The sequence below is a fragment of the Triturus cristatus genome, chromosome 4_2 (genome assembly GCF_964204655.1).
Source record: "Triturus cristatus chromosome 4_2, aTriCri1.1, whole genome shotgun sequence".
Classification (NCBI taxonomy): Eukaryota; Metazoa; Chordata; class Amphibia; order Caudata; family Salamandridae; genus Triturus; species Triturus cristatus.
Genome location: NC_140586.1, coordinates 799,766,251 through 799,790,067, shown reverse-complemented (window position 1 = coordinate 799,790,067; position 23,817 = coordinate 799,766,251). Strand labels below are relative to the sequence as shown.

At 46.6% G+C, this 23,817-nt stretch overlaps 1 protein-coding gene across 2 annotated transcripts in view; it reads left to right on the top strand.

Moving 5' to 3' along the window:
- The window catches only part of LOC146835074 (vitamin D3 hydroxylase-associated protein-like), a 305,684-nt gene that overhangs the window by 22,516 nt on the left and 259,351 nt on the right, over positions 1 to 23,817 (top strand). The window contains exon 1 of one of the 2 annotated variants that reach the window (XM_085602739.1): positions 5,750 to 6,063. The exons of the other annotated variant lie outside the window; for it this stretch is intronic. Coding sequence (XP_085458865.1) covers positions 5,854 to 6,063 — 210 coding nt within the window. The 5' untranslated portion in view covers positions 5,750 to 5,853. Of the gene's footprint in view, positions 1 to 5,749; positions 6,064 to 23,817 lie in introns of those variants that run through there. 2 annotated transcript variants of the gene reach the window in all.

The following is a 23,817-nucleotide window of genomic DNA, read 5'->3' as shown; positions in this document are numbered from 1 at the left end:
CCCCCGCAGTAGTCCTCAGGGTAAGGGAGTCAGGCCTCAGGTGCCCCCAGCCCGCCTCACCTCAGTCCGATATGCTCGCGCTGCACCCCAGAGGTCCTCAGCTCCAGGCAGCATAGGTCTCCTCCTCCAGATCGCAGCAGGGCCGGGGTTAGAGAGTGAAGGGCCGCCCTTCCAACGCCGCTATCCCCAGGAGCGCCGCTCCGTTACTGCCCGGCCATCTCGTCGAGGTGTCAGGATATCTCCTCCGGCAGTCTCCAGCGCCCACCGGCTCACCAGCAAGGGACGGTCAGATACAGATCCCTCTGCAGGTCCGGGCGTCCCAGCAGCTCCGCCGGTCTCGGGATAGGCAGCGTCCACCAGGGCAGGCCCCACTGCAGCGGCCGCGGTCTTCCCCGCGTCTACAGCCGCTCCGCCCCCGCAGCCGAACAAGGGTCCCGGGCCTCCGGCACTTCTCGCCCGTTGCAGCTCAGCCTGGGCTGCTCGCACTTCCTCTGTCCTCGGCTCCCGGCAGCGCCGACCTTCTCCTCCACACCTCAGCAGGGTCGCGGGTCATAAAATGGCGGACGCTCCCGCACCAGCCAGGGCCGCCCCTCCAGTGCCGCCGACCCCAAGTGCGCCGCTCCGCCACCTCCAGTCACCTCGTCGCCGCTCCGGCAGTCCGGGTAGCCCCTCCGGTAGGCCTCGGCTCCCGGCCCCTCCACTCAGCCGTTCCTCGGCACGCCAGCGAGGGATGCTCAAAATGGCGGACGCACCCGCTTCGGCCAGGGCCGCTCCGCAGTCGCGGGCACAGACGCCGCAGTCAGGCAACACAGGGCTCCCCGAGCCAACCGGCAGCAGCCCGCTCCTCTCCGCCGCCTACTCGCCCTCGCTGGAGTCGTCACCCCAGTCGCTGTGGCACCTTTCAATGCAATTCACCCGGGCGGCGGCCCGGAGCCCCGGCAACGCGCGTCTTACTCCATAGACAGCGTGGCCACGCCCCCCTCGTTTGGAACTTTTAAATGCTTTATACATTTTCTCAACTCAAGTCTGTATGCTCTGTGGCATTGCTAGAAGGGTTAAAGCTAAGATTTAAATAAATTAACGGTTACTGGGCCTAGCAAAATAGCTCCCATTATTACTGTAGTAAACTCCCATCCACACAAACTAATAATCTACTTTTCACACACATCATATACTGCTCCTGAGGGCACATGAACTTAACTTGGGCTCTCTTGCTCTGCCCCAGACTGCATATGGTTATACATGACTGTGGTTAGTGTGCACACATGCTTACATATATTTTTTGTATGTGTCTAGGGGCATCTGAATGTGTATTGGACCTTGTGAAAATGGGTGTCACTGTACATATAGTGCCTACCACCAATGGCATTGTTGGTCGGATATGAATTTACCTAGAAAAAATGAAAAGGCAAGAGGCGTTTGGCAAAACAGTAACAAGTTGCTATAATTAAACACAGCGGTCGGGAGAGCATCAACAGAGTTGTGTTGTGTCATGTTTTGGAATATAGACAGTTCTTGATATACACTAAAACAATAACACATTCTTGTAAAGCATGTAGATACAAGCCTAGTCATTAACCATAAATACAACTATATGATAGAGTGACACGGTCGATTTCAACCTCGTGGAGACCAAACAGGGCCGGTGCGTATATGTGCAGATGTCCAGCATGGGGAGCGTGAGTTCACTGCGTGTGGTGTGCATGCTGTGTTCTAATTGGCTGAGTGTTCCTAACTGCATGTGGCATCTGACTTTGCAGTATTTTGGGAATGTGAGCCTTTAGCCAAACGTGTTTTATTTGGGCCAATCTCCCTGGACCTTGTTTGCATGTTTGTCTTCAGGCTAAGTGTAACCCCACCTATGACCTATCAATTGGTAAACTTGGTTTTGGGTCGCAGGGTCTGTCTGACCACGTATCTCTGACTCAGGGATGATGGGGAGCTCATCTTGGGTGAATTTGACAGCAGCGATATGAGTTTGTTATTACGGTACATATGAAATGGCGGTAACTGATATCATATTTTCAGACATTCTTATTATTATGCGTACATTTGTCATAGCATACATCAACACCGTTTTTACTGGCATTGACATTGCTATGCATGCATAGATTATGCCATACATTGACATTGCATTTACTGGTATTGACGTTTTTATCCTTACATATATCATGCCGTACATTGACATTGCATTCACCGATAATTAACAGCTTGGTGTTGAAGCACTATATGCTGGTCAGCACGCTGCTCCTGAAGCCAATGATTGTGGTTAGCCCAGAACTTTTACATATTGGGATAAGTCTTGAATGCTCAAGCAACCCATTCCATTTATTAATTCCAGTTTATTTATGGCAGATTAAAATCAATCGGAGTTTGCTGTGATCATCAGTGGGAAGATGGGGTATGTGAGATGGAGGGGTTAAAAGATGAGCTAGAGGAGATTTGGTATTGCTAGGTCACAGAAGTATGACTTTAAAAAACAGGAGAGGTTGTGATCTTTGAAATGAGTTAGGGGCAATTTACAGTAATGCACTATGAGACATTAAGGCAGCAATGCATGTGACTTAGAGAGGTTGTACTGAGAGAGAGGAGGGATTCCAGGGATGGAAGGGAAAAAGAGGTGCATTTATAAGAAAAAAAGGAGAAATGGCAATCTGACATTTAAGTGAAGGTCAGTTTTTCATGCAGGATTCAGAAACACGAGGATGCTTTTTGAGATAGCATGCAATTTGAGTATACGAAAGTCTTTATAGAAACAGCATAATTCGCATGTGAAGATAGTGATATATCAGGTAAGTTCGATAGGCGCTTAAATCAGCCGAATAGTCTGTCCACTGCTATGCTACCACTAGACCACCATTCGAGCAAGCTTAGGGGTTCAAAACATGAAGTAAACTACTTGGAAATATCAAGAGTTTTAGGCTGTTCTGAAAAGAAACTGTGAACCCAAGATCATAGAAATGTGATAAAATATATGGGTAAATAATGTGATTATGATAAAGAGATATTCATCCCCAGGTTTGGCTGACTTCATTTATTATAAATGCAAGGTGTGTTCCCTTTGGATGCCCCTTGTTGTAGAATCGTATGAACTGGAAGGCAAGGACAACTTCCCCAGACAGCAGAAGTCTATTGCCTGCATTCCTGTGGCTGGAGGGTGGAGGTCCTGACACTGAGGTTAATGTGATGGGTCCAGGGCTCCCTTTGTTAGCAAGGAGCTGCTTATTAAATGTACAAAAGTATTGCCCCTTGGAAAATGATAGGGAAGGTGGAGGGGCGGGACTGCATGCAAAGTGAAGGAGACCCTTCAGGTAAGGCCCAGCCTCATACCCTTTTGTGTGTAATCTAGGCTGGACGCCACCCCTTGAGGGGCATCACCAAACAAAGGCTGTTTCTGGAGGGCAGCCGGGAAGGAACATTTACATTCTTGCTTTGTCAGTTATAATTTAAATAAAGGTTTAAAGTTGCCAGACAAATAGTACAGTAAAGAGTTAACTTGAGATGTGTAAAATGTGATACCTGTGAATTAAAACACCACTATGCTACATCCTGCCTGATAGATGGTTAATAAAGCATGTATTTATAAACTGTCCATACACATATGCTTAAATTGGTTTCAGTTGAAACTGTTCATAACCGGACAATTACTATGGGTGACAGCATTTGGATAAACGGAAAGGCTTTAATGATCTACAAATTGATAGACATGTAAATAAAAATATATTAACTTGTTAAATTTGCTTTCACAATGTTGGTTTTTAGAGTAGCCTGCCCGTTTTAGATGCAAACTGGTATGTACCCTGGACATATGCTTAGTTTCTCTAGATTTGATCACATGCTACTTTTGGCTTGTCTTGTTATCTAAGGCTGAGCACAGCTGAGAATTCTTTCCCAATATCCAGTCATGTGAAATAGCCAAGCTTTACACAAACAACCTAACATTCCTGTAACCAACAGGCCAGGATAAAATCCTTAACAGCATGTCCTAGCAGCCACATACCCTTTTTCTGCTTGAACACACATGCAAACCTTAAAGACCAGTTAAAGAGCACCGTGCATCATTAATGTTGATGAAATCATGTAGGGGTAATATAAAAGGACTTTCTTCGGGTCGATTTCCATGAAGATCGGGATAGCTTTCATTACAAGTGGTCTGTACAGGGAAGGTCACTCCAACAGACCATTCACACATGGGATCCAAAAGTCTAACCTTCATGATTATTGAACCCTTTTGGGTTACTTTCTAAAACCTACAGAGCAGGTCTAAAGGACATCCAAAGAAGGTCCAGGCTGTATTAGTGTCAGATGGAAGTCAACAGATCCTTAACACAAGGGGCCATATTTATCAAACTTTCAAGCAGTGCAATGCAGCAAGACACCTTGAGCGCTATGCTGCATGAAAGAGAGAGGGCAAGAAAGCACCATATCTCTCAAGATATGTCATATTCTTGTCCTCTGCATACACTGATGCACAATTAGCAGCCTAGCACCAACGCAGCCACCCTTGCATCATGGTGCAAGGGTGCCTGCATGCACATTCGTGCACAACAACAATCCTCAGAGGCATTTTCTTCTATCTGTGTCTGCTGTAGAATGCAGCACACATAAGAAGAGGAAACGATAAGGAGAAATAAAGACATGTCTCCTTGTTGTGCCTCACCTGGTGAGGCGTAGCCTTTTGACACATTCCCAGGTATGCCATTCATGGTAAATCTGAGAATGCACCAAAATCCATGGGTGGATGCATGGGAAGACCCACGTTCCACCCATGGAATGCCTCACTGGGGCAGAGTCATGCAAGGCAGTGCTCTGTGCTGCCTTGCGTTACTCCAGAGTTTTTCCTGCCATTCAGTGCCACGCAAAATAGCCTTGCATGGCTAGCTAAATCTTACTTAGGTTTTGTGTCGCCCTTGACCCCCTTGCGTGATGCAAGGGTTACACAAAACCTTAATGAATCTGGCCCAAGGTCTTTAGGACGCTATGCACATTTATGGAAATTATGTGTTTCATCATGCTCATAGGTTGTGTGCTTTTGTGGTTAAACACTTATATAAAAGCCAGGCCTACTGGATTTGTCTATGGTTGCTTTGTGAGACTGTTGATTCTAGCCATAATGTATGGATGTAGGCCCTGGTCATGTCTTCCCAGTGATTAAAACAACGCATGGGTCTCTACATGGTAAGAGCAGGACTGGACTGCCTTATTCTGCCACTCTTATATTTTGCGGTAGGCTGCAGGCTTTGGGGGCTCCCTTCAGAGCAGGATGGGCTGCCATGACACTACAGTGAATGCCTCTACTGCCCCTTTCTGGTCAACACCTCCTGCAGAGTGAGGTGGATTTGAGTTTATAAGCTAGTCCTGAGTAAGTATGGCATTGGCCATATGTCAGGATTTTGTTTAAGAAACTGTATATAAACATGGATTCTGAACATTTACGCTTAAATGCACTTGGTTCAAATTACAATCTGTAATAACAGTTTTGCGCAAAGAAGCCTTCAGCAGCCAAAATTTGGCACAGAGCTACAGTTTTATTAATCACATCTCTGACCAAAAGGGGGGAGGGCCAGTCCAAGACCTCCTTAAATGGAGGTCATTTGAGGATGTAGCAATCTCTGTGGTTAAAAAAAGTCTGGCTCAGACACTGAAATGAAGAAATGTTCGCTGGCCAATAAATCCATCTCTCGAAATTCTTGCATGCTTCATCGCCCACATGCTATTTTCGTCCCTTTCTCATTGTTTGGGTTCTACACTTTCTGCAGCACTTTGCCGTAAGTGCTGTGTCCCAACACCATCTGATCGTTTGAAAAGGACAGTCACTGAGCAGAAGTGGGAAAGAAACAAAAGGAATCAGCCATGATCCCCGTCAATTTGAAACAGATGCTTCCCCAGGGCATGTTGGACCCTCAGCTGGTGCTTGCCCTCCTCTGTGTCTCAGCCACAACCTTCCTTGCGTTGAAATGGATGCAGAGGAGGCAGACAGTGAAGAAAGTGGAGGAGGCACAAAAGAGGAGGGAAGAGAGTTTGCGGCACATGGAGGATGCTGTTCTGACATTTGAACGACAGGTACCTTCCATTTCCATCACACAGAGGGTCTCAGAGGGGTGTGTGAAGAATTTAAAGAGAAAATTTCAGATTCATGTACAACCCTCTGGAGGCATATGTGCCCTATTTATGGTGTGTCATGTGGTAGATATACTCCTGGCAGAGAGTTATCAGGGTCTCCTTGTAGGGGTGGAGTTAATTCCTCCAGATGGGAGAGGGGCATGGATCTTAGCATCTTACTTTCAATGTAGGGAGAGTAATGAGCCGAGATCACTTCATGAAAGACTGCCAAGAAAATTATGGTGATACTCCTTTCCTAAGGGACTGGCAGGTAAATAGATAGATTTTCCTGGAAAGAGAAGTATTGCTTACCTAAAATGCTGACAAAGACCCACTTCATCTTAAGGAGACAGAATACTTGGGCACTGACCAGGTTCACCCTCCACGCACCCTCCTCCCCAGGATACATTTCTAGCGTCAACATTTGGCAGGTATTCCGCCAGCAGCATTTTGTTGTATTTTGCTGCATGGGTTTCCTAGATGTGGTGGATTTTCTATAGCTACCCACACTCTAACTCAGGCCTGAAGTGTTCCCACAGTCCCTCTCTGCTCCTTCTATGGAATCAACTGCTTATAGACTTTTTCACAGAAATAATCTACTTTAGCTTTAAAGGAAACTCTAAAGGTGCTTGTTTCACTTATCCTTGACTAGTACCTTGTATACTGCTACCTCTCCTTCTTTTAAATGCTGCACAGTGCTCTGAGATGGCACATCAATCAGTGCTTTACAGCCACTCTGCATTCACTCACACATATGAACTATTACATGCTGGGAACAGCTGATTCACCGCCTTTATATAAGGCATCGCAGTGACCAAAGGAGTCTTCAGCCTCATGGAGGCCTACAATCCCAGTATAAAAACCAGTATTTTGTAATAATAAATAGATGTTACTGTCAACTTTAATAACTTACTATAGCTGAATTGTGATATCTCATTATATTGGATACTGCCACCAGCCGAGGTGAAAGGCAGGCCATAGAGCTTCTTTGTAGCTGCATTTAAACAAAGAAAGCAAGAACTGACTTTTACTTGTAGGATCTGATTTTCTAAAAACTGAACAGGGATACACTGAAAGGAGAGATTTTTTAGCAGCATATTTATTTTCCTTCCCAGAAATATCAGCTCTCATATTGACCTACAGCATTTTTTAAAAATCTAATTCACATTAAACTGATTCTAAGATATATTTGTGCAGCAAATTACTAGCTGCCTATTGGTGGGTTTAACATAGCACTACTGATCATTCTATTTCTCTTCATGTCTGCAACCATACGACCTCTTTAATATGAAGGAGCAAGATTAGACAGCATAGATGTATGAGATTTGTAGGAAGGATGATGGTGTGACCATGTATTATATGCAATAAAATGGTCTACATTGTGCATTTTAAGTATATCGCAAGCCACCTCAAAGATTCTAGACTTTTTACATGCCCTTGGCCTGTGGTATCGTTCCTCTAAATGTTCATGGTACTCCTTGTGACTTGCAAAATCTTTATACAGCAGGAGGTACATTATCCCATGTGTTTCACCATTTTAACTCAGTTTTTCTTTCTTGGGATGAATTTTACTATCTTACACACATTTAATGCAACTTTCCAAAACTTCCATATTGTACTCCTGTGAATCCTCTCCAACTAATAGTAGGTTCCCACTCACATACCTGCCAGGCATGAATCTTTCTAGACAATACAGGAAGTGGTCTATTCCTCTGCTACATCCTATCACTGTCAGTGTGAGTATCCCTCTGTTTGAAGTATATTGTGTGTGGGGAAACGGGCCGTTAGTTGTGTGACCTGCACATGTAATGGTCTACATTCACCCACCACAGGGAACCAGACACCCATTGTAGCGCTTAACTCTCTCAGGGCATCGAAGCAGAGCGGTCCAAAGGTCTACTGAAAGGAAGTAGTGTGGGCTAGTAATCATCATTCGCTGGCACGCAATAATAACGCTCAATAAATGTCCTGCGCTTTTTTTTTTAGAAAAGTAAAGGTACATTTATTGCACTCACAATACTCAATACAATGCAGTAATTAAAAAATACACATAAGGCTGCAGGGAATGTAACATCATTACATTTGACCCGTAAAAGGTCATGACCCCAAAATTCACAGTCCCCCTTCATATACGATATAGTACATACCCATAAAAAGGGGCATCAGCTTACATCGGGTCAATATTATCACAGTGCAAGAGTAGAATCCCGTCATGGTAATACTTCAGCAACCATAATCCCTCTGCATATATTATGAAGAGTCAAGCATTCCAATCATGTGCGCACATTATCAAGAATAAATCATGATTTGCTGTTCTGCACTTATAACGAATAATCAGCCATTGCAATTAGGTGCTCACGTCATCATTAATAAAATGTTGCCGCCTTTCAGGAATATGAATCATTATCAGCATTAAAATCCCTTTAAATACAGCATTGTCATTGACATCTTTGAATCGAGCATTTCCTAAACTCATGGTGAATAATATTTTTAAAGAAAGCATTGCCAAACCCTCATGAAGAACTCTTTTCAGAAAATCATTGTTCAAAACCTTATAACAACAATCTTTGAAAAAAGCATTTTTCCAAATCCATCATTCCTGTGTGTCTTCTTTAATCATCTTGAGGCCACGGAAACTGCAGCCATAATCTCAACCCCCAGAGGGCTCTGCACTGCTCTCCCAGCTGTAGAGCTGGAACTCCAGCCTGGAGAGTGCTTGAAAATCTTAGGCAGGGCTCAGTGTGTATTTTCTCCTTGACCCTCTTAATCTAGGGTTACCTTTTGTGAGAGGGTCCTTGAGACACCTGGGGGCACAGGGGCTTCTACAGCTCCCCGCACTCTGGCACTTGTTGGTGGTGGCCCGCCTTCCTAAGGTCACCACCACAGCAAAATGGATTTGTACATGGCAAGCCTTGCATGGACTTCTGTGCACTCCCTCTGGAGCCTCACTGCTAGATTTCTTTCCTTTTTGTTTTTTATTCTGGGATGTGCCCAGTCCCACCTTGTGCATCCCCTGTGTGCCACCAAAGTTAGGTCAGCTCTTTCCTTTACTGCCCACTCTAGGGCACACATGCTGGTGGTGGCTGCCCACACACCCCAGACATGGGGATGGGAAGCGGGAACAGCTTGGGGGTTGGGGCTCCGAGGTCTCATGAGTAAATATAAGGAGGAAAAAATAGAAGTTATCAGAAGTTAGAGATTGGAGGCCTTTGGGCGTTTACTCTGCTCTACTCAACATGAATATAAAACTTACTTAGAAATAGTTATTTAAGCTATAGATCATCAAACCTTTACAATTAAAATCAGGAAACACATTTAACACATCATTTCAAATGTATTAAGCATATTGTGCACTTTAAGTAGGCAGTCCCACATGACCTCTGCAGTGTATTTTGTTTCCATTTCTATAGGAAGTCAAACCCCTCCAATCTCGTTTGTAGGCCATCATCAATGAACACTAGGATGAGTATAGCTAATTAAGTTGAACGAAAGAGGGGGCAGTTTAAAATATACCTAATCTGTGGTCCACAGACACATAAGTCTTTGTCTTTTTCCATGTTAACCTTTTATGTTGGAGTAAGTTGTGATCCCCAAGTGCTGTTCCCGAGGTCCTGAGACCCTAGGCCGTGCCCATGTGTACTCCTTTTAACATTTGGAAAAACCTGGGCAATAAAATCGTTTTGCCTCCAAAGACATCAGGAGGTGTATTTTCTGGTCATGATCCATTAGTGTTCAAATTTAATGTTGCTAAATGTATTCCCACCACCCTTATGTGTATTTGTAAATTACTGCATAGTACTGAGTAATGTGTGTGTGTGTAATAAATGTACTTTTACTTTTCTAAAGAAAAGCACAGTCGGGACAATTATTTATCAAGTGTGATTATTGCATGCCAGTAAATGGTGATTACTAGCCCCCATTGCTTTCTTAAGTAGGCCTTGGACTGTTCTGCTTTGCTATCCTAAAAGAGTCAAGCACTACAATGGGGTTTTAGGGTCCCAGTTGAGAGTGAATGTGGACCCCATATGTGTTTAGGCCACACTACTAATGGCCCGTTTCCCCATACAGAATATAATTTCAAACAGAACGATATTCACTCTGTCAACGAAAGAATTTAGCAGAGGAATACACCACTTCCTGTAATGCCTAGAAATATTTATGTATGGCAGGTATGTGAGTGAGAACCTACTGTTAGTTGGAGAGGATTCAGGGCAGTGAAGTATGGAGGGTACATGTCTAGTTTTAGAAAATTACATTAAATGTGTGTGAGATACTTCATTCCAAGTGAAAAGAAATGAGATAAAACGGTGAGTCATATGAGATAATGTACCTCCTGCTCTACAATATAAAGATGTTTCAAGTCACGAGGAGTTCTGTCAACATTTAGAGAAACGAGACCACAGGTCATAGTTCTACGAGGTGGCTTACAATATCCTTTAAATGCACATTGAAGAGCATTTTATTACATATAATACATCATCACCCCATCACACTTCCCACAAATCTCTTAGATCCCTGTTGTCTTGCTCCTCCATATTACAGAGATAGTATGGTTACAGACATATATATGAGAATCAGTTTTGTGAATTAGATTGACAAGGTTCTGTAGCTCAATATGAGATTTTTATTTCTATCAAGGAAAATAAATATGCTGCCACAAAATCTCTCCTTTCTGTTTATCCCTGTTTGTTTTTTAGAAAATCAGGTCATAAAAATAAAAAGTCATGTCTTGCTTCCTTTGTTTAAATTGCAGCAACAAAGAAGCTCTGTGACCTGCCTCTCACCTTGACTGCTGACAGCAAGCATTATGATATCATATTTTATATGATTCCATAGATTCCATACGATTCCATAGATGTTTCCATAGACGGGGCACAGAGGGCCTGTGGAGAACTTCAAGGCCTGAGTCAGAGTTTGGGCAGAGGTGTTAAGGTGGATTGAGACACCATCAATGCAGCTGTAGAAAATCCACCTCATCTATAAACTCATGCGGCAGGAAAATCCAACAAATGCCTCTGGCAGAATGCAGCTATAGAAAATTCCAATAACATGAGGGTATCCCTCTGCCTCAAGAGAGAATGGGTGCTCTTCACAATTAGACAACACCTCTGCATGAGTTTGGAAAAAAGAAAATGTATCCTTTTTTTTTTACAACACTCACTCACTCACTCTAGTAGTGGCATGCTTCATCATCAGATTCACCATGACCCCTAAAAGTCAGGGTGAGCTCAACGGAATCACCATGACCCCTAAAAGTCAGGGTGAGCTCAACCGTATTCTAATGAGCTCTTTGTATATTAATGTGTCTGGGGGAAGCTATATGTAAATGAAAATCCCTCATCCACTCCCAAGGTATCCCTTTATTATTGGAGTGGATGGGAGATGCTAAAAAAATTAAATATAGGAATGGCTTGTAGGATAGAACGGTCCCATAACCCTTGTGGTGCCAACATGTTTTTGCTCTAAACTGATGGCTGCAGAAGGTCCAGGGCATTCGTCAGGGCAGGTTTGTTTAACTAATACTCCCCCGGTGACATCCTGTGACCAAACTTTCCTTGTGCCATGCACTTAGGTTAAGGCATGCAAAGGCAGTAAATACTTGCCGATTACCTGTACAAGAAAACACATTTGTATACAATGCAAAAGAGGGTTTGTGTGATGCGTAAACTCACAACACTGTGTGTCTATCACCTTTCATACAACTGTTATATCCCACCTGCAACGGAAATTATGGTGCAGGTTTCAAACCCCTGCGGCACTAATATTTTAGCATAAGACCCGCCTTACACACTAGATTCTCAGTATTGAGACCAAATGAGGAACACATACACAATAATAATTATATGGTGGTGCTCCAGATGCATTCCTGAAATCATGCGAAAAATCAGTGAGCTGTGGCTAACATTATTGGACACTTGGTATACAGTGGGCATTGTAGCTTACACTGAAATTGTTATTTTCAGACCTCTTGGGGGCGGAGTGAAGTTTGGCCCAGTAGTCAAATCCTAAAAGCCCAAGCGATAAATGAACCGATGGAAATGACGTGCCAACACAGAATACACAAAAGACAGACACAAACATGTAAATGCCAATGCTTACAAAGCTGTTGGTTTAGGAAAAGAAGCAATTCTAGGTCAGAGGACTGAAGCTGCTCTGAAGATGCTGATCATGACATAGAGTCCCTGAGTTCCTCACATCTTCAAGGGTCCCTAACCTTCCAAGTACCTACTTGGCTCCACTCACGCCGGGTTGTGGTTTATATGAGTGCGGCTCGAGGAGGGGTTTATATTCTCCATGCAGAGCTCAGCTGGACCAGGTTAGACAGTGGTGAAGAGAGCATGTGATCCATGACATGTGTGCGCGAGGTGTGCTTTGGGGTAGGTGGAAAATTTAGTCTTTTTGGTCTGGGACACCCATGTTTAATGTAGCAATGTGTCCCAGTCCTGAGGTAAAAAAACCCTGTATTGGAATCTATGCAGGTGCGGAAATTCCATAACACGCTCCTATCTCTGATGATGGTGTGCTCCAAATATAATCAATGGCATCATTCGAGGCTTAAAATTGAGTACACTGCTGTTTTCCCGATTCTGCTTAGATGGCACCTGTTACACATAGTAAAGTGGTGCTATGTCAAAATGGTGTTGGTTAGTAGTGCTCCCTGAAGCTACTTGGAATCAGGGGGATCCACCCCTATAAACTGGGGGTGAAAGTACATGTCCAAAATGAAAAATAAAATGTTAGGTGGTCATCATCACCATTCTTAAGAGGGGCCCGATAGTGGACACACTAAGAACATCCTCTAATGGTAAAGAAATTATAGTGATTCGCTCACACATATATTTATAAGAAGACTCATGAGGGCACAGTATAAGGCCAATAGGATGCTTAAGAAGGTGCTTGCTGGTAGGTGCCCCGAAATCCCCTGGAGTGTGATCAGGAGGGGGGGAATGCGCTCCCATGTAAGACCAAGGAAGTGAGATACGTAACATCGAAAGATTCACAACATTTAGTTGAATATGAAGGCTCTGTATATCTGATGGACAACATTACTTGGACTTCTGCGTACACCGTAGGCTCGGTTGGTTCCATGGGATGTCATCACTGAGCCCCGCCCTTATGTCTCAAGTCTGGAAGCGGATACCCATCTTTGTTCTTTCTGAGGAGTCTGTCAGCAACCCCCGTTTGCGGTGTTAGTTTCTCAATCTCTGACCAACACATATCTTTGTCACTATGATTTTTCTCTATGTAATGTGTGGTAAGTTTACTGGATGTTCTCTAGCACTAAATGGTGCTCCTGTGTTCACTTATTCTGACTTTAATTTTCCTTGAGGTCATTCCAATATAGCAGAGGCCACAAGGGCATTCATTTGCATGCAACTGTTGCAGGTGGTGTATGTTCTCTGTTCCCAAGGCATGGGAAAACCTAGGTCCAGTTTTTTTGAGTGTCTTGTTAGTCCACAGGGATAGTGGCCTGATACTGGAGGAAGGTTCCATAGTGTAATCTGTCTTTCCGTAGTCTTTTTCCATGTTTTTGTGTGGACTATCCTTTTCCTATTACTCTTGTAGGATTTTAAGAAGGAAGCAGAGACCATGACTCAAAAACACAGGGGTAAACAATATCCCAACAAGGTCATCGCAAAGACACGAAAACAAGCATGGAATATTCCAAAACACACTCTTTTAGAACAGAAAGCAAAACACCGAGGGCCCGATTCACAAAAGTAATCTGAGACAAAATCCTAACTTTACAGCTTTCAGTATTCACAAAGTGCATTTAGGAGTGGTGAAGTTAGGAATCTTAACTTTACTACTCCTAAATGCCCTTTGTGAATACTGAAAGTCGTAAAGTTAGAATTTTGTCTCAGTTAAACTTAAGTTTTGGTCATAAGTTTAATTTAAGTTTAACTTAACACCAAAACTTAAGTTTAACTGAGACAAAATCCTAACTTTACGACTTTTGGTAATTACAAAGGGCATTTAGGAGTAGTAAAATTATGATTCCTAACTTTACTACTTCTAAATGCACTTTGTGAATACCGAAAGTCGTAAAGTTAGGATTTTGTCTCTGATTACTTTTGTGAATCGGGCCCTGAGACTTTGATATTTATCAGTACTTATAACACCTGGTCCAATAATGTCAAAAGGATTGTTAACAAGCACAGGCGCATCCTTACGTACAATCAACTGACTTTTACTAAATCCATTTTCTCTTTCAAGAGGAACAAGAGTCTTAGGGACAGTGCAACTCTTTTGCACTGTAAACAAACGTTTTTTCTTGTTTATGGATCTCTACCTACAGATACCATTGGATCGGCAAGTGTTTTGCCTTTGCATGCTTTAATATAAGTGCATGCCGCAAGGAAAATTCAGTTACAGAACGTCACTGGGGAAATATTAGTAAAACAAATCTGCCCTGACGAATGCCGTGGAACTTCTGAGGCCATCCGTGTAGGGCAGAAACCTGTTGACACCACAAGGGTCATAGGACCATTGTATCCTGCATGCCCCTCTTCTATTAAATTTTGTTATCATCTCACATCCGGCCCGATAATAAAGGGATAGCTTGGGAGTGAATGATAGATTTTTATTTACATGTAGCTTCCCCCTTTTCCCCCTTATTAAATATCCTAAAGCACTTCCCCTTGACAATGGTGGGGCAGGTGAAGGGGCGGGATTGAACAGGCTGTTTGTGCAAAGTGAAAGGGACCCTCTTCAGGTGAGGGCCACCTTTTATCCTTCTTGATTACAGTCAAATGCAAAAACGCACACTCCTTTGTCAATGCAGCAGGCTGGAGACCACCTGTGGGGGGAGTATCACCGCACAAAGTCTGTGTATGAAGGGCAGCCGCAAACAGACATTTATACACTGGCACAGGCGGGGTCGCTTTGTCAGTTATTAATTAAATTAGGGCTTCAAGTTACAGGACAAAGAGGAAAAATAGTACAGAATGCAGTAAAGAGTTAACACGAGGCGTGTAAAATGTGATACCTGTGAAATGAAACAATGCTACATCCTGTCTGGTGGAGGGTTCATACACCAAATTTTTATATACAGTCCACAAACACAAATGCCAAAATTGGTTCCAGTTGAAACTATTCATAACCTGTCAATTACTAGGCTGACAGCATTTGGATAAACTCAAAGAATTTAACGCTCTACAAATTAGTAGTCATGTAAATAAAATAATATTAACTTGTTAAATATGCTTTCAACATGTTGGTTTTTAGAGCTTGGTTAGCCTGTGTATCTACTCTGGACACACGCTTAGTGTCTCGAGATTTGATTTCATCACATGCTGCTTTGTTTCACATTTTGAAGGGGGCTGGGAATTGGCTTGTCTCGTTATCTAATGCGGAGCAGGGCTGAGTGTTCCTTCCCAAAATCCAAACATGTGATATATCCAAGCGTTACACAAACAACTTTCCATTCCTGTAACCAAGAGGCGAGGGCGTTATACAATCCTTATCGCCATGCCCCAGCAGCCATATACCCTCATGCTGCTTATACACACATGCAAATCTTCAAGAACGGAAAAAGAGCAGTGTGCCTCGGTTGTGTCGATGCATATAGGAGGAATATAAGGACTCTCTCGTAGTCTATTTCTATAAGGGCTAGATAGCTTTCATTATAAGTCTGCTGTACAATAAAAGGTAGTTCCAATAGACCATTCACACCTGGGGTCCAAACGTCTAACCATCATGATTAATGACCCCTTTCAGGTTACTTTCTAAACCCTACAGAGCAGCTCTAAAGGACATCCGAAGAAAGTTCAGGCTGTGGTTGTGTCAAAGAGCAGCTGAAACGGTTGAAAAAAGAGTCTAGAAAAGTCAGCAGCTGGGATTTGTGCAAACAGCAGTTCAAAAAGAGTTGGCAATCAGAAGGGTGCCCCGGTATTATGGTAAGTGCACACAGCCCACATCCGAGACAAAAAGTGCTGGTGCTATTTTCATAAATTCTACTAAACCTCACAGTTAATACACAATAAAGAACAAAGCCGGTTTCTTGAACCAGATTCAAGCCATTATTGTACAGCTAGAACAATGATTAGTGTTATATTTTTTTTTAAATAGACAAATCAATAACTGTTTAAGCCACAGTACTCACCACCCTGTTTGCAAACTTCGTCATTTTAAAAATCTAGCTGTTAACTGGCAAGACTCCCCTTTCACCCATTTATCAACAACAGCTTAATACGATCTCATATTCAGTTGCCTAAAAAGATGCAGTACCAGTGACTCCAGAGACAAGAAAGATAAAGGCACAGGCAAATAATGCAAGAAAGACACGCCTTCGAGGCTCAACAACCCCTGGGTAAATCATGTTTCTGCCAGTCAAACGACCTAACTGGTAGGCCGAGCCGCAGACAAAAAATTGCGTTATGACAGTAACTTTTGTTGGACGCAATAGATATGATGGCAATGTTAATTGTTGATAGAAATCCATGATAAGTGCGCATGCGCTTTTGTGTGAATAACTTGCAAGCAGCCTAGCTTGTTTCAGAAGGATTTTGTCCAGCTTTCTCACTGGTAAAGAAACCTGAATGAGATTATTATCTGCAAGCCAGGCAATCGCGGTCTGATAAAAACTTTGCATTTCTGATTTCTTAACTTGAATGATGCTCCACAGAAGCTGCTCCATTGACCCCTTCTCAACAAAATGAAAGATAGTATATAATCTTGGCAAGCCAAATTGAATTCTAGCCGGATTTGGGCCTGCACCGTGATAGATGGTAGCTGGAATGGACACATGTAACATTGACAGTGCACAAGATCCAGCCAGGTTGATAGACGATTTTTAAAAACAAAGGAGCCATTTGTAAGGGTAGGCATCAGTTTCCTGTCAATGACTTTGCTGATAGTGGGGAGATCAGGCTCCAAGAGATTTTTAGGTTGTGCTGGACAGCAAAGATGAGAGCTTTTATCTTGCCTGCTAATACCTACCTTTGTGCAGAAGGCTGTCTTTGATCATTAAACCAAACCCCCAGGAACTTGATTTTAGAGACCCTCTCCACTTTCTGATCATTGTTAAACCAAGCCCCTTGCTCAACTAGCATTTTTCCAAAGACTAGAATATTGGTTTTGGATGTATTAATGCCAAGCTTGTTAGCTTTACAGTAATCTGGTCAAAGACCTTTGTAACCCAATTGCAGCTTGGTCCATTGAATTTGTATCATCAGCATCCTGCAGTAGGTGCAGACTTCTGCCTGCTCTTTTAGGATTGAAGGCTTTGACTGTGCTTAGGTGAACATTCAAGTCGGCTAAGTACAGATTAAGAAGGAGAAGGTTCAAAATGCAATCCTGTTTCAGCCTCCGATTTGTATAAGTCTTCTTTGAGGTGGACCATTTGCTTCCTACTCTCGCTTTCACCCATTTATTAGAGTAGAGGATGATGATGGCCATCAGCAAGTGCAAGGGAATGCCCCAGGCTGATAATTTGCCACAGCAGTCGATAAGGTGGATAAAGCCTACCCTGGGCCAAAGTCGATGAATGCGCTCTACAAAGGACTTGCATCATTTTTAGGTCTCGACTAGCGTTGCAGCGCATGCGCTGCTAGCTCTGGGAGATCTATTGTAATCGAGACGATTGTGGAAGTGGAGTGGAAGCTCCGCCCATCCTTTCTTTTGGCCGGTGTCATCCTTTATGGTAAACGCTGGCCTCCGATTGAAGGTGAGGCTTTTTGGTGACCACCCTGTCTCCTTCTGCAACGGCCCATCCGGACTGGATCTTTTGCTTGCGGTGTTACACTGGCTCCTACATTAGTGGGTGAGCATATTTTTTTCTTCTTCATTCACTCAATGGCGAGAGCTTGTGTTTATAAATTGTATTTTTTTTTTTCTGGAATAAGCGCGGCGCCGCTAGGGACACCGCACTCACTCTATTTATTTATATTTAACATTGTTTGTTTGTTCTGGCTTGTGGGAAACACCGGGACAGATTTCTTCCCATAATCGGGAGGCTCGGATTTCCTTGAGGCACCTCCCAGGTTAACAGTGGTGCCTCCGGTAACACGCTGCGCTCCAGCGGTGCCTTTCCCTGACCCGGAAGCATCAGCTTAGCCGCGTACTTTTACCCCTCTCATGGCCTTTGGTGGCATCGTGGTCACTGGAGCAGACGTTCCGGTCCGAACGCGCAGAGACAGCTTGTATTTATAAATTGTTTATTTTATATTTCTTGTACGAGTGCGGCACCCGCTAGGGACACCGCGCTCACTTTATTAATGTTACTTCCTTAGATTTGTATATTTTGTCAACATTTGCCATTCTTTTGATGAAATATTCCATAAAGAGTTACATTTGAAATTTCACTGCTTGACATGGTTTGCAGAGATCACAGGGTGGGTCCATTGTGCATGAGTTGTACCGATCCTGGACAGCGGGTTGCAACAGGACCACAAGTTGTATTAACACTACCCGGTCAGAGGACAGGGGGGGTCTGCCAAGCTTCCACTCTGTACAGGGTAGCGCCTCACAGCACTGGGGCTCCAGGGACATATGCCATGCCCATGGTGCCTGTATGAATCCCAACAAACATGGTTGTCATGATGGTTAAAACTGGACCTGTCCTATTACTACTGCAAAGGCAGGGGTGTCGGTTTTCACTGTGGCAATGGAGGCTGGGAGTGGTTGCTGGCTGTGCTCATTGACAATGGAGCACTGAAATGAGTCACATGCTGCCCTGGCATTGAGAGACTTGGCGAGGGAGGGTCGGGCATCCATAGTCTCCCCGTCCAGAGAAAGACCGGGCCCGAAGGCCTTTCTGACATTTCACCTCCAGCCGAAGGGTGGTCTGGTGTTAGTTAACTCGCCAGATGCCACACCGCAACATTGACATGAGGGTTAATGATGGCAGTGCGTGGTATCGGCAGGACTTTCTGATTGCAAAACTGGCCAGTTTATTTTTTGTGAAGTGCACTGAAAACAGGATTTATCATTAAAGGTATTTCAGATGTAGGGAAAAGCTATAAAGTAGTAATCACTAAATAATAAGCCATCATTTGTTTTTTAGGTCTCGCGTAGCGAGGCTGACAGGCTGTCCACAGTGAGCTCTGTGACACACAGTCCTCGTGAAACAACAGAGGTGAGCTGAACGTAGAACTGCTGGTACGACTCAGGGCAGGCAACAGGAAGAAAGGGATTAAGAGTAGGATTTTTGTTTGGTTTATTCTGGTGCGGGGAACCAGTAGTCACAAAAAGAGAGAGTACTTTTTTATTTACACATTTGCACAAACTCCCCCGAGTCCTATGGGGAATGGAGTGCTTTACAGGAGCACTAGATTTCGTTACACATTTTATTTTTCTTGCCACAGAAGATTAAATGGTGTGCCTGGAATCACACAGCTTGGTGCACCCACGGCGAGACTTGATCTTCGTTCTCTGCTGTAGGATGTGAGGACCGCAGACAGCCATCCTAGGGTGGTCTTTAGATTGGCTAGATAGAGCCCCAGACTCGAGAGAGGGGCATTTGTGGGTTTTATTTGGCATAATGGTCAGAGCTGGCGACTTCAGAGCTAGGGAACCAGGTTCGAGTCTCGGCGTCGGCTCCAACAATACCATTAATGTGTCATTGTGTAACATAACTGGTCCTCGATGTAGAGAGCCACTCGGGCTCTCCACTACAATGTTGCGCCACCACACGCATCCACACACCCCTGGGGGCGGGCTCGCTCCGAGGGGATAAATAAAGGTGGGCGAGACCGCACGTGGTCTCTATGGTGTAGCCCAGTAACCTATAACAGTGTTTGTGTCCTTTACTCCTACCTGCTCGTAACTGCGACCCTGGGCCTGCACCTCTACACTGGCGACGAGGCCGGTCGTGCCCGTGCATGCGACGCTGCTGTAGGAGCGAGGGAAGCAAGCGGAGCCCACCCGCGCTGGTCGCGCTCCCTCCTCGCGATCGCCTGCCGCTGCCTGCGGTGCCCACCCGCGTGGTGAAGGAGGCGGCCTGCCTCCGGCTGAAGCCTGCTGCTGGCGGAGCCCACCCGCATGCTGGAGCGCTCGCCTGGAGCCGCTGGTGCTGTTTCCTGCTTGGCCGGGTGAGTGGCTGAACACGCGCACTCCCCGGCGCTCGACGACGCTCTGATCCCGGCGAGGGGGCCTTGGCAGGCTGCCCTTCGCGCTGCCTGCAGGAAATTCGCCCTTCTGTGCCGCTCGTGGCTGCTAGCTGCAGCGTGTGGATTCCCTGGGGGGAGGAGCTCGTCGGCACGAGGCAAAGTGGCCTGGGTCACGGCAAACAAGCATTGGCACCTCTAAATCCAGGCCTAGGAGGACACTGCTCTGCCTCACAGCTGCTGTAGTCAAAACACGGAGGAACAACATACCCCATCAGGGCTGCACTCCAGCACAAGTGTTACACAGGCTGCCCCAAGCCCCAACATGTCCACAAGGCCGGCAACCGGTGCAGGGACATCGCAAGGGAGCGGACCCGCCGCGGTGGCTGTCAACAATCCCCTGCCGCCTTCGGTGGTCACTCACACAGCTGTAGCGCCTTTGCCCCCCATCAGCGAAGCAACGGACCCAGCTACCGCCGCCCCGCGATGGAAAGCATGGGTAGGTCGTTTGAATCACTACTTCCGAGGGACCCGAGAGACGGACGGGGCGGTGAAGAGATCGTTACTGATCTACTATGGAGGGGCGGAGATAGACGAACTGTTCGACGCGCTTCCTGACACCGGGGACGATGATGATTACGACGCCGCAGTCGCGGCACTGAACAAGCATTTTGATCCCCAACTGAACCCGGACTTCGAAAAATTCAAGTTCAGGAGGGCGTGTCAAACTGACGCAGAGTCGGTGGACATGTTCTATGCGCGGCTGCGCCGGCTGGCCAGCACGTGCCTGTTCACCGATCAAAGGGCTGAGATAAGGGATCAAATTAGCTTAGGATGTCGCTCCAAGCTCCTCCGGAAGCTGATCCTTCGGCAGCCAGGAATCTCGCTAGATGACATCCTCATCCTGGCCCGGTCCCACAAACTCTCCGATGCCAGGGTGGAAGAAATGGAAGCCGCCCTCCACACTCCCGTTGCGGCAGGACCGGGGCTCAAGAGCGTGCCCATCAAGGAGGAGAGGGTAGAGGCAATACAAAGGCGGCCACCCGCGCCTCACTCGGCGCCCAAGCCCGCGGCGTCGGGCCTGTGTGGATACTGTGGGGAGGATCACCCGGCGACGGCAGTCTGCGGAGCGAAAGGCAAGACATGCTCTCGCTGCGGGAGAATGAACCACTACGCCCGGGTGTGCCGAGGCGGACACTTCAGGCAGCAGTCCGCGAGGCCGAAGTTTGGACAACAACAGGTGCGCCAGATCGAACACAAGGATCCTCTGCCGAGCGAAAGACCCCACCACAGGCGCACGACCCGGTGTTCGAGGACGAAGACGACGAGGTATTCGTGGTGTCGTTTGTCAGCAGGACAAGCTCCTGGCGGAGGCCACCGCCCATGTGCTCAGTCTCCGTGGGCAGTGCAGAGATCCAGGCCCTCATCGACACCGGTGCGTCTGTCAACGTCATGGACTCGGACCAATATGACCGACTATCTCCAAGACCCCCGCTGGCATCGTCGAAGGCGGGAATATACACATACGGGGGGGCGGATCCCCTTCCGCTCCGTGGCGTCATTACCACCACTGTCGCCAGCGAAGGATACTCCATGCAGACGCAATTCTATGTCACGGAGGGCAAGAAGGGGACGCTGCTCAGCTGTCACACTGCCGAGGACCTTGGCCTGGTCTTCTTTGCGAATCAAGTTCACGACTCCCACGCGGAGGACATACTTCAAGAGTTCCCAGCGCTCTTCACCGGCCTGGGCAAACTGAAGGGCAAGAGGTTCAAACTGCACATAGACCCCACTGTGAGGCCAGTAGCCCTGAGACACCGGAGGGTACCGTTCAACTTGCGCCCGCAGGTGGAAGAGGAGCTGAGGAAACTCGAGGAACTGGACGTAATCGAGAAGGTGTCCGGCCCCACGCCCTGGGTGTCCCCGCTGGTCGTGGCGCCCAAGCCCAAACAGCCTGGAGCCATTCGGCTTTGTGTCGACATGCGGTTGCCCAACACCGCGGTAAAGAGGGAAAGGCACATCACCCCCACGATGGACGACATAGTGGCAGATCTCAACGGGGCCAAGTGGTTCTCAAAGCTGGATCTCAATGCGGGATACCACCAGCTGGAACTGGATCCCAGCAGCTGATACATAACGACTTTTTCAACACACGTTGGTCTCCGCAGATACAAGAGGCTAAGTTTTGGCGTCTCCTCTGCGGCTGAAGTGTTCCAGAACGCCATTTGGGAGTCATTGTCGGGACTGCAAGGGGTGATTAACCTCAGTGACGACATCCTGGTCTACTCCACCACCCTGGAGGAGCACCATGCTCACCTGAGGGCCACGCTCAGAAGGCTGGAGGAGTGCGGGTTGACCCTGCACAAGGCGAAATGTTCGTTCTATCAGGACCGGGTGGACTTTTTTGGATACACGTTCACGCGCGACGGACTGCTGGTAGATCCGAAGAAAGCAGAGGCCATCCGAGTGGCACCCACCCCTCGGAGCCCGACCGAAGTGAGAAGCTTCCTCGGAATGGCTACGTACTGCGGGCGGTTCATTCCCCGACTGGCCGCGATGTCTGAACCGCTGTGTGCCCTCACGCGCCAAGATCGCCCATGGGAATGGACCCCTGAGGCTCATAAAGCGTTCCAAGAAATCAAGGAAGGGCTCCTCGACAAGATGATCATGGCATACTTCCACCCGCGATTGAAAACGGAACTGGTGGTGGACTCCAGCCCGGTGGGCCTGGGGGCCGTCCTCCTGCAGGAGCACAGCTCCGAAGTATGGAAGCCGGTGGCATATGCCAGCAAGGCACTGACCGACACGGAAACGAGGTACGCCCAAATTGAGAGAGAGGCGCTGGCAATCAAATGGGCGGGCCAGCACTTCCATGTGTATCTCTGCGGACAAGACTTCACCGTGGTCACCGATCACAAGCCTCTACTCTCCCTGTTCACGGGATCGGCGAGGCTCGCTCCGCCCAGAATCGAAAGGTGGGCCGTTCAACTTCAGGGGTACCAGTTCAAGGTGGTGTACCGGCCAGGGGCCCACAACCCCGCGGACTACCTGTCCAGACATCCAAAGTCCAGCCTCGATGCAGGAGTGCAGGAAGACACATGCAGCACGGAGGCGTTCGTGAGAATGGTGTCGCAAGGGGCCTGTCCGAAAGCGATGACTCTAGAAGAGATCGGCGTAGCTGCACGGGAAGACCCCACTCTTACCCGAGTCTGGAAAGTGCTAGATCGAGAGGGATGGACCCATTTCCTCGACGGGGCTCGGGCTCTGCGGCCGGAGGTCAGTCATGCTCGTCAGCAACTGTGGCACATCCGGAGTGAGCTCAGCGTGGGGGACAAAGACGTCATCCTGAGGGGACGGCTGATAGTGGTCCCAGAGAGCCTCCAGCAGAAGGTCTTAGCCCTTATGCACGTGGGCCACCAAGGCACGGCCAAGACCAAAGCACGACTCCGAGACAAGGTGTGGTTCCCGGCGATGGATACCAAGGTCGATGAAATGGTCCGACAGTGCCATGCCTGCACCATCACTGGAGGGGATCCAGCACCCGCCCGGGTGATCGCTGAGGAAACAAGCACGTCGCCATGGACGCATCTCAGTATAGACTTTGGAAGTTTTCCGGATGGACGACAGATGATGGTTCCGGTTGACTCCTTTTCGAAATTCCCGATAG